The sequence below is a fragment of the Colossoma macropomum genome, unplaced genomic scaffold, assembly GCF_904425465.1.
Source record: "Colossoma macropomum unplaced genomic scaffold, Colossoma_macropomum, whole genome shotgun sequence".
Lineage (NCBI taxonomy): Eukaryota > Metazoa > Chordata > Actinopteri > Characiformes > Serrasalmidae > Colossoma > Colossoma macropomum.
The window spans coordinates 27,436,675-27,450,779 of NW_023494799.1; the positions used below are offsets into that span (position 1 = coordinate 27,436,675).

General features: G+C 41.6%; 1 protein-coding gene and 1 long non-coding RNA gene across 8 annotated transcripts in view; one reads left to right on the plus strand and one right to left on the minus strand.

Annotated features, from left to right (window-relative positions):
- Nucleotides 1–1,117: 1,117 nt before the first annotated feature.
- LOC118818856 lies at nucleotides 1,118–11,179 on the minus strand. The gene is made up of 2 exons (XR_005008118.1): nucleotides 11,067–11,179; nucleotides 1,118–1,732 (listed from the first exon to the last, which is right to left on the minus strand). It is a non-coding gene; the product is annotated as an uncharacterized LOC118818856 (long non-coding RNA).
- The window catches only part of nr5a2 (nuclear receptor subfamily 5, group A, member 2), a 54,237-nt gene continuing 47,838 nt past the window's right edge, over nucleotides 7,707–14,105 (plus strand). The window contains exons 1-3 of one of the 7 annotated variants that reach the window (XM_036586368.1): nucleotides 7,707–7,725; nucleotides 11,769–11,903; nucleotides 13,801–13,919. In XM_036586368.1, coding sequence (XP_036442261.1) covers nucleotides 11,819–11,903; nucleotides 13,801–13,919 — 204 coding nt within the window. In that variant the 5' untranslated portion in view covers nucleotides 7,707–7,725; nucleotides 11,769–11,818. Of the gene's footprint in view, nucleotides 7,726–9,387; nucleotides 9,642–11,350; nucleotides 11,508–11,768; nucleotides 11,904–12,522; nucleotides 13,669–13,800; nucleotides 13,920–14,105 lie in introns of those variants that run through there. The other 6 variants (XM_036586366.1, XM_036586365.1, XM_036586367.1 and 3 more) reach the window with 6 other exon arrangements.

Sequence of the window (14,105 nt, forward strand, 5' to 3'; positions counted from 1 at the left end):
TTCACATAAAACCACTCTGAACAATTTTATTTACACCCCAATGACTGAATCAGGCAGAAATTTTGAAAAACTGGTGGAATTCCCCTTTAAATCTGTTTAATTACAGGAATATGACTGAACTGCTTATGTGGCAACAAAATGTTCATTCATCTATGTGTGTAGGCATGAACATGTGTCAGGTGCTAAATTCCAGCCATAGTGTGGAAGGAAAACACTTGTCAGGCTGCTGGCAACTAGACTAATTTAGCCGGAGGTCTTTAATTATTTTACCACAGCAGCTGCCAACTTTTTATAGTTGAATGAAATCATACATTTACGCCAGCTATTTAATTCATTAGCACATAAATTATTCTATAATTACTATAGCCGGATTTTGTGCTGATGCATGTGTGAGTCAAAATGTGGCATCTTCTTTTCATGCAGAATCTCCTGCATAGTCTCGTTTGGCCCTACTGGCCAACTAAAACAACAGTGGACCATAAGAAGGATAAAAAGAAAAATCTAATTAGTGGGTCCTTGTGTGGCTTGCAAATGAATGAGCAAATATTGATCAAATGAAAATATTCAAAGGTCTGCATCTCCTGAATGTGCTTTGCAGGGAGATTGGACATGGTCAGCAGAAAGAATTGAGAGCGTTTTGTCCCAGTGATGAATGGCGTGGTCTGACAGGTCACTTCTTTTGCCCCCTTTGAAAGCCACAATTTGTTCCCTCCAGGAGTCAGGAGACGAATCTCCGCGGGAGACAGATTTATTGGCGTCTACATGAGGTAAAACACCTCAAAGTCCCTATAAAGGCCCCAGATCACTGTGGGGATAGATCGAACCCCCATTTATATCCAGTCTGTTTCTTGTAAAATATTTCATACAACGTCACCCCAGCCAGGGGGCCGAGAAGGCCCGAATTCCACATGGAATGACATTTATTTTCTCACATAATGGCTGGTGAGTACCTTTTAAGAGTATTTTTTTCATGATGTTCACATTTTGCTGTAACACGTTGACCTGAGTGTGGACGTGAGATTTTGTTGCATGCTTTCTGCATGAGAAACATATGGGGAGGATTCCGGCATGGCTGCAGAAGCTGGAAGTGATTTTTACCCAGAAAGTGGATCAGGGATTTCGGTGATGGCCCACTTCTGAGTTCACAGGTGTCCTGGCCGCAGAACCCACCTCAGAGAAGGGCTCTAATGAATGGCAGTGGAGCTCTGGAGCTCTCTCCTGGAGAGAAAGGACATGGGTGGTCCTCCTCACTCTGGCCCAAGCTGTTTCCACTAGCCGCCAAACTCAGAAAATATACAAAGCTTCTCCAGCCTCTCAGATCAAGTCTTCCCTGCCTTGCCGAGCATCTGCCATTAAAGCCCAATTTACATCCAGATCCCTCCCAAATCCTCAGTCCAAACTTCCGTCAATCCTGAATTTCACCCCGCACGGCCACGTCCCGCGCTCTCCCGTCAGGGCAGGGGGGAACTTGTCACGGCAGGGATTCTGGAGGAAGGAGCGTGTGATTGTTTTGCTCATAAGGCCAAATTGAAGACGCATGTTTGATTTGGGCGCCTTTCCATATCTGTGAGAATGGGGCTGCTGCCAGACAGGAAGAGTAGGGTCATGGAGAGAAGGAAGAAATAGACGGAGTACTCCTCGACACAATGCTGGCCCGCTCGAGCCAAAACAAACACAGCCCCATGGACCTCAACGACATGATGTCAATAACACCCCTCATTAGGATGGTTTTCTATGAATAAGAAAGAAAATAATACGCTTGGTTTATATCTCTGGTAGTGTTTATGGGCCCCGGTGCAAAAAGAAGTAAATTGTTTGATTAATTGTTATTAGTGATGCAACAATTTACATATTTGCAGGTTGATAATTTTTTTAATGTTGAGGGCAATATTTGATTTCATTTATCAATACTTTATGCGTTAAACATGTCTTGATTTTACAGACCTATAATTGTTGGCTTAGGATAATACAAATTTTATTTTAAAACAAATGATTGCATAATATGATTGCAGATTGCCATCAGTCTGTTGACTTTCTGATACCATATGGATAATCATACTTCATGCAATCATATACTTCATGCAAACACGCAAACGCTTTGAGCTGCGCAATTATTCACTCGTCATTGCGTTCTTAAATGTGTCACAACACAATTTACATGCACATTGAGTTTGTACAGCAGGAACATGCATTTACAATGCGTTGGCCGGGTGTTGTCATTTGTGTTCACGTTGAGTATACTTCTGGCGTTACTATACTTACTATTGCTATATTTCAAGTTGGTGCTAATGTAGGCTAATGGTTAATATTTGTTATTGAGTTGTCATAACTAAAAATAAAAAAAGATTCTCTGAATGTGCTCTCACTATTACCCATCAGTCTCTTGTTAGCACAGACCTTGTAAATGTCATTTATCTTGTACGGTGTAACTGTTAACGTAGGTGTCTCTTTCTTATTGTCCCTGTCATCCACATTACGCTTAATTTAACAAAGAAAGTGTCGAAGCTGCTGGGTGTAAAATTGTGTGAGTAGCAATATAAAGGGGTCAAATAAAGACATTAGGGGGCCCCCATCCAAAGTACAATCTATAGTGTGATTGGCCCCTGCATTGCCGGTAGTTGCACCACTGTCTAGAACTCTATGCTTATTATTTAGTCATTAATAATAAGACTTATTATGAAACTAAATTGTTAATTATGTAGTGTAGATTTACATACAGGCCTTTTGAGTTTAAGGGGTTAATGTTCGTTGGATTTTTGACCTTTGAAAATGAATGGAGCATAGGTTAAAACATGCATATGAGCTCTCAAGTTCACAGGCATATTTATAATTGTTCTTCTGAATTACACAAGTCAGTAAACACCTTGCATAATGTTTGCTGAGGCCTTTTTAAAGAGAGAATGTTTCCAGAAATGGTGTAGGCACAGTGCATAAACACCTAAGCTTCCAAACCACCACTGCAGTTGTTAACACCTTGGGTAATGAGCAAGAGCCCTTGTGAGCTTAGCATGTGCGCTATGATTTCTCCCCACATCTCCCCTGAGCCTCGGATTTACAGTAAGCTCTGAAACACAGGGAGAAAAGACGCTACTCTCAAAGAGGCTCCTATGGGAAAGCTGCGGAGACATGTTAGTCTAATGGGTTAATGATCGGCTCTTGGGTTAGAGTGCCATTAAACGCTGGGCAAACTGTATCATTTTCTCTCTCTCTTTCTCTCTTTCTCCCTCTCGCATGCACACCTCATCCCTGGCAAGAGGATAAAGCAGCGTGTGATGGGACTAATTGATGGAGATTCTTCCCTATCAAAATAGGCCCCCCACCGTAAATGCCATTCCAGTGTGTGGGACTGTTCAAACAGCGTCCCCGCGTTAATGGTTAGGCAAAGTATTTACTCGACATTAGCCCACGTCTAAGCCAGCACAATGGCAACTCTTGATGATGGAAGAAGCAGACAAAGAGACAGGGTGAGTAAATGCAGTCTGAGTGCAATAAGGAGCCTCACTGGTGCTGTCCCTCAGGAAGAGGTCAGCAAACAGTGCATTTCAGCCAGACAAAACTCTTCTTTGACTTCGTCTGCGAGCTTCTAGGTGTCTTAGGAAAGCGGTACACTCTCAAAACCAAATGTTCCCAGATGGTTCTTGTCTTGGACATACAGTTCTTTGAAAAATAAATTAATAAGTATAGAATCTTTCCATCATGTTGAGGTTCTTTAACAAAAGGCAAAAAGGCGTCTCTAAAAATAGCGTCTATTAAAACGTTCTTTAGGGAAACAAATATGGATCTTCTATGGCATCACTCCCAGGAACACTTTTTGGCACTTTTATTTTTAAGAGTGTAGCTTTCCCTGCAGGTACAAAGCCTTGTTGGTAGGGAAATGAGCCATTCCTGAGGCCATTGTGACTTGTGCATGTGCTAACCGTGGGCAGCATTTCGGCCTAATTAGGCGTATACCACAGCCTAATAGACATCTAGTATAACAAGAAGATTATCAGCATGAAACTCTATGAGAATCCACTAATGCACTTCTGAAAAAAAAAAATATATATATATATATATATTACACATGTCATTAAAATTCTCCATCTCTTAAGCCTTTAAAGGCCATGCCTTGCCACCTCCTAATTTATTGATCCAGGGTTGTTATGTGCAATTAGCTTTTATTATGTGTTACAGTTGACTCAAGCAGATATCATTGAAAATGGCAGAATGGATTAACGATATTGACAAGGTGATAATTGCCCTTCTAAGGGTGTGCACTGTGAGTCCTTGAGAGGTAAAAAAAGGAATATCTTAATGCTTCTCTGATGTGGCCCAAACATACTTAAGGGTCTCCTAGTATGCTCTTATCAGTTCTGAGCCATTAGCGTAGTGGTGGATTGGGCTATTGCAAGGGAATAAGGGCACTGATGCTCAGCTGGCCTGAGTCCTCTGTTCTGCACGGCTGCCCAGATCCCGTGTGAGGAAAGGGGCGGCACAGGAGGGAGAATGGCGTGTGCAGGGGTCAGACGGAGGGGAGAGAGGCCAGCGTGTCAGTGTCGCTCCATCACCTGTGATTTAAGACAAACCGTTCGGCTCTGTGGTGAACCAGAGAGGATTCCACCCAATAACGAGAATGTTTTATGCGGCAGATTTTTCCATCTATGTTTGTGTTCATGCCATGTTTGTAGGCTGATGTGTGCAGAAAACAATATCCCTTTTTAAAATGTTAAGGTAAACCTTTGAATCAGGCCATAATTATCTTTATTATCTATAATTAAATGCTTATATATGAGATTTAAAATAAAAAAAAAAAATGTATCCCAGATTCTGAGAAAATGTTCCAGAATTCCAGGACAATTATCCTTCTTTTAGCCTTTGGAATCACCTTTTTAGAATCTCACTTAGATCATTCAGGTTATTTAGGTATTTAAATCTTTAAATTGGTGCATCAGAATTATAGTTTACAGTTATTCTGTGCTTGCAGATGTGATTCCAAAAAGACAGTACGAAATTCCAAAAAATTGCATGGCAATATTGGAAAACTGATGCATCTGTTTTTATGTATGTAAAGTTTGCACAAGTTTAAAGAAGCACAGAGTGCCCTTTACTAACATGTACTGTGAATGTAATGTGTTAATCAAATGCTTCAAAGGATGCTGTCCTACACTTCCACATCGGGCATGCTCATGTACCATTTCCACATCCCTCTGCACCATCCATATGGCTGGACAATGCACGGTATCAACCTGACATTCCAAGCACAGCTGGTTTCATATTTACTCCCCAGCCCAAGAACATATGAGAAACCTATCACAAACAAATGAAGCTTTAACTTAACACCCAATGTCAGGATCAACCCACTTTGCTATGTCACAGATAAGACGGTGAAAGCAACATTGTGTTGATAAACATACGAGTCCGTTGTCTCCTTCTGAAGCTTTCGCTTCGGCCTCTCAGGCTTTGTTTTGATTTTGCAAACACCTGATGGCTCCGCAAGCACCATTGTTCCTTGAAGCTCTTGAAAATAGAAGCATATAGGAAGCAATGAACAATGACTGTTGCTTGACCTACTAATGGATCTAGCAGCACTAGGACATGTTCTCTCTTTTTTTTTTCTCCCTCTCTCACATGGTACCAGAGAGAAAGAGGAGAGGAGCAGAGGGAAACATATGGGTTTTAATTAAACACGGGACGGGACAGATCCGATTGGAGCACGGACATTCCTCTCGCTGGGAACATGCCTGCCAGCGGCGCTCCGCAGAAAAGAGAAGAATGCTAAAGTAAACATATCACAGGTAGAACCATGAAACAAACATGATAACCGAGGCGTATGAGTCAGAAGTGCCATGGCACACATCCCGGCCTTTTCCCAGGCTTGGAGTACTGTTTACTCTGCCGACAATGCTCAGCAACACACACGCACACATACACACACACCTCTCGCACATCTCCTGGTTTCTACTATACAGCACTCTGATGACAAACGGGGAAGGTCAACATAACATGAGTCTCACACTCTGTAATAGACAAGCCGCTGGTGGTAATGATAACATCCCCACCTACACACACACACGATTTATACCATTCAAAACAAAGAGTCGTTCTGTCACAACCAGGAAACATCCACAGAATCTGGATGTCCCACGCCCTTTGTCTTTTACAGTACCATACAAAAGCCAGAGACCACTCTTCATTTATTTAATTTCCAGTCAAAACAGCCATTATTCGTTTTCTAGCCTCAGGAAAAAATAGCAGAGAATATATTGTAGCATGTTTCAGAAATGTTTTTACAGGTTAATTTTACGTTCTTCATTCTCTTGCATCATTCACTGGGATATTTGCTAAGGACTCTTATTGTGAAGGGCAAGGGGAGTAGTCATACAGCTGAGAGAGTGAGACATGAGCTGGGTAGCGAACACACTGTTAGTCAAGAGAAAACTCTGCATATGTACTCTGCATATAGCTGTGGCCAACAACACCTGGATAATAAAGCACCATGACTTGTGCGAAAGTATCTTTTAATAGAAGTGAATATTTAACAGACATTATGCAAAAACCTCAAAAACTAAATGTAATTTCACATTTTTCAGGATTTAAAATGTTCACTATTTACCTTTATTACAGCTTCCATTCTTTTAAGGAGACTTGCTTTGGGTTTTTCAAAGAAATCTGCAGGGATATTTTTCCACACCTCCAAAGTTCAGTCTTAGACATTGGTTGTATTTTATGCCTTCCGTGAGTCAAGTAATCCCAAACGCCCTCAATGTTTGATGAGGTCTGGTCAGATGTCTGGTCAGGTGTTTCCCTTTCTTCTTGACAGCTACACATCCTTTCAGACCCATAGTGTTGAGCCATCTTCTCAAAGGTGGAGGATGGACAGAAACACATTTTTTTCAGATCTGAAGCATGAGTGGAGCTTTAAGTACTGTTCATCTGTCAGTTTTGTTGGTTTACCAGGTTTTGCACATCACAAAAATAAACTTGTATGGGCATTTTGACTGGAAATTAAATAAATGATAGTACCTGTTCCTCAACTATATATCTATGCAACTATATGTAAACAGCTACAAGTCCAAAGAGTGCACATAATTCATTGCATTTTATAATGTTCAGTTTATTATCAGAATCACTGTGTCATAAGGGACATATTTACTTTTATACAACAGTTAGGAAGTTGCATCAAAGTTTCCAGTAGAGGACATTGTGGTGGACAATGTTTGACTTGATGAGAAACTCACAAATTTTCTTCATTTCACAAGTTGTTCTTTAACTGTTTTCTAATAAACTTTCATTCTAGAAATATAATTTTTATGCTATCTAACGTGCAATAAAAGCAGATAACAAAGCATCCAAATTTGGGCAGCACTTTTAAGTAAGGCAAGCATATTACCCTGAAATGTGACAACACACATACAAACACAGTCACACACAAGAAATGTATTCTATTGAATCATCATGTTTGATATAAAAGTGGACATAACTCTTGCCCTACATGTGAATAAATAAATAAAAATGCATCGGACTAACAGTGCATGATCCCTGTTTCATTAGCTCCTGAAGCCATCTCCTCTGAGATTGAAACCTTGACCCCTCCTGCGTTAGGCCTAGCTGGTTTATTCTGCAGTAAAGGGCTCTGGGCTCCACTCAGTGTTATAAAACGAGGTTGGAGGAAGAGAAAAAAGAGGAGACAGGGTTAAGTTGACAAATCCCCTGGCTTTGAGCCTCGCTGGGCCGGTAATCTCACAGGTAAGCAAAGAGCTCTCAGGTACACTTCTGTTATCAGAGCACATCCACTTATGGTAGTCAAGACAGCCACGCTCTGTTGGCATTGTAGCTGCTACGTGGGCCAGCGATGGCAGGGTCATTAGGTCCTCTCACCTCAGTCAACAGGCCAGTGTTTACTGGGCCACTCATGCTGGTAGACCACCTTTTTCCACATGTTTAGATTTAGATGTACTGTTGTCCTTTTTGTGTTGCAGAACTTTTGCCTTTTTCTGACTCTGGTGTTTGAAGAGCGCTCAGTGGAAGTAATTTTAGATATGCACAATGATATTGGAATCATGTCTGTACTGGCAGATACTGCTTAAAAGAATTATCTCTTCTGATGTTTAGATTTGACTAATATTTTAAACCGAGATTCGATGCATTTGTCTTGAAGAAGAGACGGGTTAGTTGATGCTAAAATATCTGCATTTTATCATTTTACTGCCTTTGTAACACTACAGAAATTGTTTCTCCGTAATCCTAATCCAGGTAGATGAAGTCCTTATTTCTTTATTTTATAAATGTGTAAATATCAGCATTGGCAGATTTGTACAGGTAGATCTGCATTGGCCTTCACTGTTAGAAATAAAGGTTCTGTGCAGGTACATCTTTCATTGATTAAGGTACAAGCAATGTTAATGTACCCTCAGAGGTACAACAGAGGTTTTAAGGTCCAATTGTGTACCTTAAATAAGTTTTTCCAGGTGAAAAGTACATATTTGTATCTTTTCATAAGCTAATGTTTTAAAACAGAACAATAAAATAAAAAGCCTGGAGGCGAGACGGGGTGTGTGAAGTCAATACAATTTAGAAAATATCATTTCAGTGGTACAATTTTATTCCCTGACTAAAGGTACTGAGATGTACCCTTGAGGGTCCTACCCCAGTGACAAGAGGGGTACTGCCCCAGTGACAGTTTACTACCTTTTTTTGTGAGAGTGTAGATTTCCCCTATTGGTGCATCCCCCCAAATTTTATTTTATGTCATATTTTATTAACCCACAAAATTATTATTATGGAAAAGCACTGTTTCAAACCTACTATTAATTTAGGGAAGAGTAATTTGTTCACTGTATGAACAAGTAGAAAATATAAGACAGATCACATGACCTAAATAGCCAAATCAATAAAGCCACCACACTGGTGTCATGTATAAAAATGAAAATCCCAGATTTCTATTTACTTGCCTTTGATTTTTTGTGTACTGTCTTAGCTGGTCACATCCTTTATCAGATAATTATCTAGGCTACCTATGTTCCTACCAAAAATGATGTAAATCTCTGCTATCCCAACCTGTTCAGAACTGCACTTGAAGAACCAGGTTCTTCAAAATAGCAAGAAAACAACAATAAAATATAGAAATGTATACAGAATGATTGTCTAAACAGTTCAAAGTTTGCGTATATTCTCTGTTCACCTGTTGCCTCGTCTTTTGATCTCGTTTTTTACCACCTTTCTTCGGATAACAGTTTTACCTCGCTCTTCCCACCGGTTAATCATTCCTCTACTGCTATCCGTCAGCTCGCTCTTATCTACTCGTGTGTCACTTTATAACTGGTCGTTATCGATGAGGCCGGCACCACGTGACTCGGACGGGCCAATCAGGGAACAGGGTGTTTGGACGCTGTTGATTAGCGCGGGAAGGAGGCGCGAGAGGCGACACGAGCTGTTAGCCGTAGCTCCCCTCACCTGTGAACATGAAGCTGTGAAACAGTCAAACTCACAGCTCTCTCTGCCTGTGAGGGAGGACAGAAAAATGACAAAAATTCTAAAGTAAAGTTTAGTTTCCTAACCTTAACTGAGCGGCCACTGGGGTTTTTAAACTTAGTGTGCTATGTCTTCAAGTCCTGAGAGTGAAGTAGGACCAGGTGAGTCCAGTGAGGATGGGGCAAATTTAGGTAAGTAGTTAGGCTAGTTAGCCTGGGGCAGATTTCAGAGGGAATAAGAGCTGTTATAAGCGCTCATGTCGGCTCTGAAGAGCCTCTGGTCGAGAGAGAGCAGGCCAGGCTTTCACTGAGCTTTAGCGTATGGAGTTCTGGATTTAGCCTGCAAGCTATAAAGGGCACACGGCAGCTTATTTTAATTACGATGAAATATTTCCACAGAGCAGAAGTGATGCGGAGTGAGTCCACATGCTGTGAAAGGGCTGAACATTTTGTGGTGTTGGAGTGTTTTAAAGGCCCGGTAAACGGCAATCTGTCCCTTTATTCTGATATTAAGTACTAAAAGTTTCAGTTAGTTATTATTTTTGGCGAAAGGCTAAACCGTTGTTTTTGTAAGCGGTAGTTATCGTCGCTTTGTGTTGTGACATTTAATACACCTTTTGTTGCTTTTGCGCTAATACAAGTCTGGTATTTCTGAAATTATTGTTATCTTGTCGTTTAAAATTATTTATTTTGCTATGAAAATTATTATTCTTAATTGTGTCCTATTATTATTATTATTATTATTGTTGTTGTTGTTGTTATTATTATTATAATTATTTCAAGCTAGTACAAATTGACATATTTAGTGCGCCAAATGTGAACAAGTAAACGCATCTGATTTATTAGCAGCTTGGCTTATAACGACACACTTCAGAATGAATTCGAAAGTTCATGTTATAGTATAGTCATTTTTTTTATTTTGGATTTTTTTTTTTTCGTGCTGGGTTAAATTATCAGCACGTGGAAGCGGCGTGTTTGATAAGGCTGATCAGCGCTCGGAGTCTCCGTGAACTTGATGAGGCTTCAACGTGTGGCACTTAAATGTTCCTTTTCCTGAGTCTGTGTGCCTATCCTGTGTGTATTTATGGGAAAACTCAGAGTGACTCTGTTCAGCTGTAGGCTGCGATTTAATTTCACGTTGGGATAGTCAGAAAAATATGAAATTATCTTCACGAATGTTGCCTTTGGCATGCAAACGGAATCTACAATTTCCATAAGCAAAGTTAGTCTGTAAGAAATAAACCATGGAGCCTTTATACACGTTTTCCAAAGACCTGCTTAGTGCAGACACTCAGATCACATATTGATAAATCCATGCATATATGGGCGGTATCCCGTTTTTATTTCTTGGACATAAATTCTCTGTTGTGGTTAAAATTTGCGCCACTAGAAATTCGCTTGAACTTTATTAGAAATTTATTTGACTTCACTAGGCTTTCCTGTCACTTTGTTTTATGACCTTTGCTGTATATTTTTATTTTAACTTGAGATTTTTTATTTGTTTGCACTGATTTCCAAAGTCCCATTCACTCACTCTGTGCCATATGGCTGCATTAATACGCACACTTATGATAGGTAGTTATGACGGCTCTGGCTGTGCGCTCCTGGCTGACGTACCTCCAGAGCTGCTGTTCTCTCACTGCACTTCATAAACTTTGTTTTGTGTCTTGTGCGTCCCGGCGTTTTCCCGGCGCTTTGAGCTCCATCATTACGCCGCGTCCGCGCCGCTGTGTTCCGGGCGAGAAAAGGGGCAGAAGCGCCGCCGCTCTCCTCGGCACGGTGATTGGTCGGGGGGCGTGACGTCAGCGAGGCGAACGAGGCGTTGATTGGCCGAAGCGGCGTCGGTGCGGCGTAAACAAAGCGGTGAGAGCAGCGGGGTTTGAAGTTCACATCAGCGCACGGCGGGCAGAGGGGGGCCGGCGAGTCCGAGCCAACGCTGAGAAAACTTCCTCACAGTCCGCCAACTCCCGGTTCGACTGGACCGTGGACGAGCCTGACGACGCGCCGTTTTTGGGGGGTTTAGGCTACTACCTCGGAAATCTCGTTAACTCTTAGCCGGTGAGGGTAAAACTCGTCACTTTGCGCACCTCGGGCTGTTTTCCTCAGTGTTTTTAGCTTCTCACTGCTCGGCTCGAGCTGTGTTAGTGTTGATGTGCAGTAGCTAGATGTCCGTCTCCTCAGCATGAACTCACTCACCGCTCGGCTGTAGCTAAGAGAGAAAAAGACTGTAGTCAGCACTCCCCGCGCTGAGGTGTAGGGATAACGCAGGGGATTTTGTGGACTGTTGTGAGCCTCTCTGGTGTCTCCTGTCGCGTCCAGGTGGATCACCGGGCGGAGCGGCGGGTCCCCTTCGGCTTAGCGGAGCTGTCATGCTGCCCAAAGTCGAGTCAGACTCTCTGGGACTCGCTCGGTCGCATGGGGAACAGGGCCACCACATGCCTGGAAACATGCAAGGTAAGGAGGCCGCGGAGAGCGCATAGTATTATGGGGCAACGTGTGAAACTGCGGTTTCCTTTTTGGCCGAGGCCAAAATCACAGAGCACGGGGCAGATGTTGCTGTCAGTGAGGCTTCATAGTGCGTCGTGGCACTATTGAAAGTCATTGTAGGACCCTCGGGGTGTCTTATAAACCTACTCCACCGGGTTTTGTTGTAGTTTGGCGAATCGTGTCTTTTTCATGTCTGTTTTGTCTTGGTCTGCGTTAACTTTTGTTGCAACGGTTCTAAGCCCAAACTGGCAAAACTAAGTTCCATATTTCAGAGAATAGTGCTTGATGTAGACAGATTCTTTTACTCTATCTCGCCGTTTGCTTCTGCAAGGCAGGAAAAGATTTGGTGGTGATTTTGCCCATTTTTAACCCAATAGATAATCAATCAAAAATGTCAGTAGTAAAATGGAGATGGTGGTTCTGGTTTCAATGTAGAGCACAAATTTTAGGCTTAATGACTTTTAAATTGGCTTTTTATTGCACTGACCTTATAATTACAACAAAGTAAAAAGAGAAATTGAATATAATATTTTGCTATATGAGCGCGTGGCAACGTTAAAAATGTGATTTTTTTTTTTTCTTCTTCACTTCTTTTTTATTGACTTAATTGTGCTGAAACGTTTTCTAAGTAAACAAACTTACATATATAAGTTCTTGAAGATGAGCAGCAGTTAGTGCTGCGCTGATTTGTGCGTGTTTCAGTCACTCAGCGGTTGAAAGTTGATTTAAAGCGCCGTGAGGACTGTTCCACTGTTAAAATGTTATTCCTTTACCTGAAGGAAAATTCGTCTTTCATTTTTTTGCGTTAAGTTTAGCCAGTACAAATCATTTGATTTATAGAAAAAGCGTTTAAAAGGCGATTCCGTGCTCTAGAAAGTTGTAAACATCCGTAAAATGCTGAAAGAATTGGCGGTATGTATGCGAATTTCTAATTCGAGAAAAAAAGGCAACAGAAAAAAAACTTGTTGCATTTCAGAGCGCACAGTGTTCTCCCATTAAAAGCTCCCTGTTTTACTCTCGGCACGGTTAAAACTAGCACCGCTCGGTAATCATTAATACACGATAGAGATTACAGACTGTAAAGCAATTAAACGCTGCCATGTACGCAACGAACGAATTTAGTTTTATTTCTTATGTGTTTCTTTTCTGAAGGCTCATGTCTTGGCCTCGCAACGGTTTAAATTAGCGAGATAGCAGCGCAATTCCACCCACTCTGTTTTATGGATAAAAAAAAATACATTTTTTCACAACGTGAATATTAATGTGTTGCAAAAAGCTTTGAGTGCATTTCTACAGTTCACGCTTTCTAAGTGAACACGGCGTCGACACATGAGCCCATCAGCATCACATACAGTAAAGATGAAATAAGAGAAACAGCAGATACGGGAACATGCAGAGGCTTCGACCTAAAGTGTGGAGGGAGAAGCGTTGGAGTAGATTTGTTAATTTGCTTGCACACATGAGCCCGTGGTTAAAAGTGCTGCTGTGCTTTCCTTTGCCTTGTGGCTAAAAGCTCCTCCACTCCAACTCCAGAGCTTCTGCCTCCAATTTATCAGCCATCATGAATATTAACGAGATTGAAAGGGATGTTTGCCCTGGCTGCGACCATCCTCCACACTAGACCAGACTTTCGCTGCTATTTCCCTCAGACAAACTTTTTTTTTTCCCCTTGTATTTTCATACAACTGTAGGCTACTGTAGGATGTGTGGAAGCTTAACCCATGTCTAAATGGTACGCTGCAAAACCTTCTGTTAGTTGCATGGTTTGTAAAATAGCAGGCTGTGAGAAGAAATTCATTATAAAGAGAATTTTTTGTTGTATCTCTGACCTTATGTTGTGTTTGTGGTGTTTGTGCTTTTCCAGCCCCCCAGTTTAAAATGATGGACTACTCCTACGACGAAGACTTGGACGAGATGTGTCCCGTGTGCGGAGACAAGGTTTCCGGATATCACTACGGTTTGCTCACCTGTGAGAGCTGCAAGGTGTGTGGTGCTCTTCTCTGCAGTTAATATTAGAGAAAGAAAGAAAAGAGCTCAGGCGTCAGGAGAAATCTACTGAGACGGCGCATGTTCAAAGCGCCGGTTTGTCAAAAGTACACGTCATGTGGATCTCTTGCAGAGTTGCATAGGTTATCAGATGTTATGAGGTGCTGAACTTGATGTCATGCC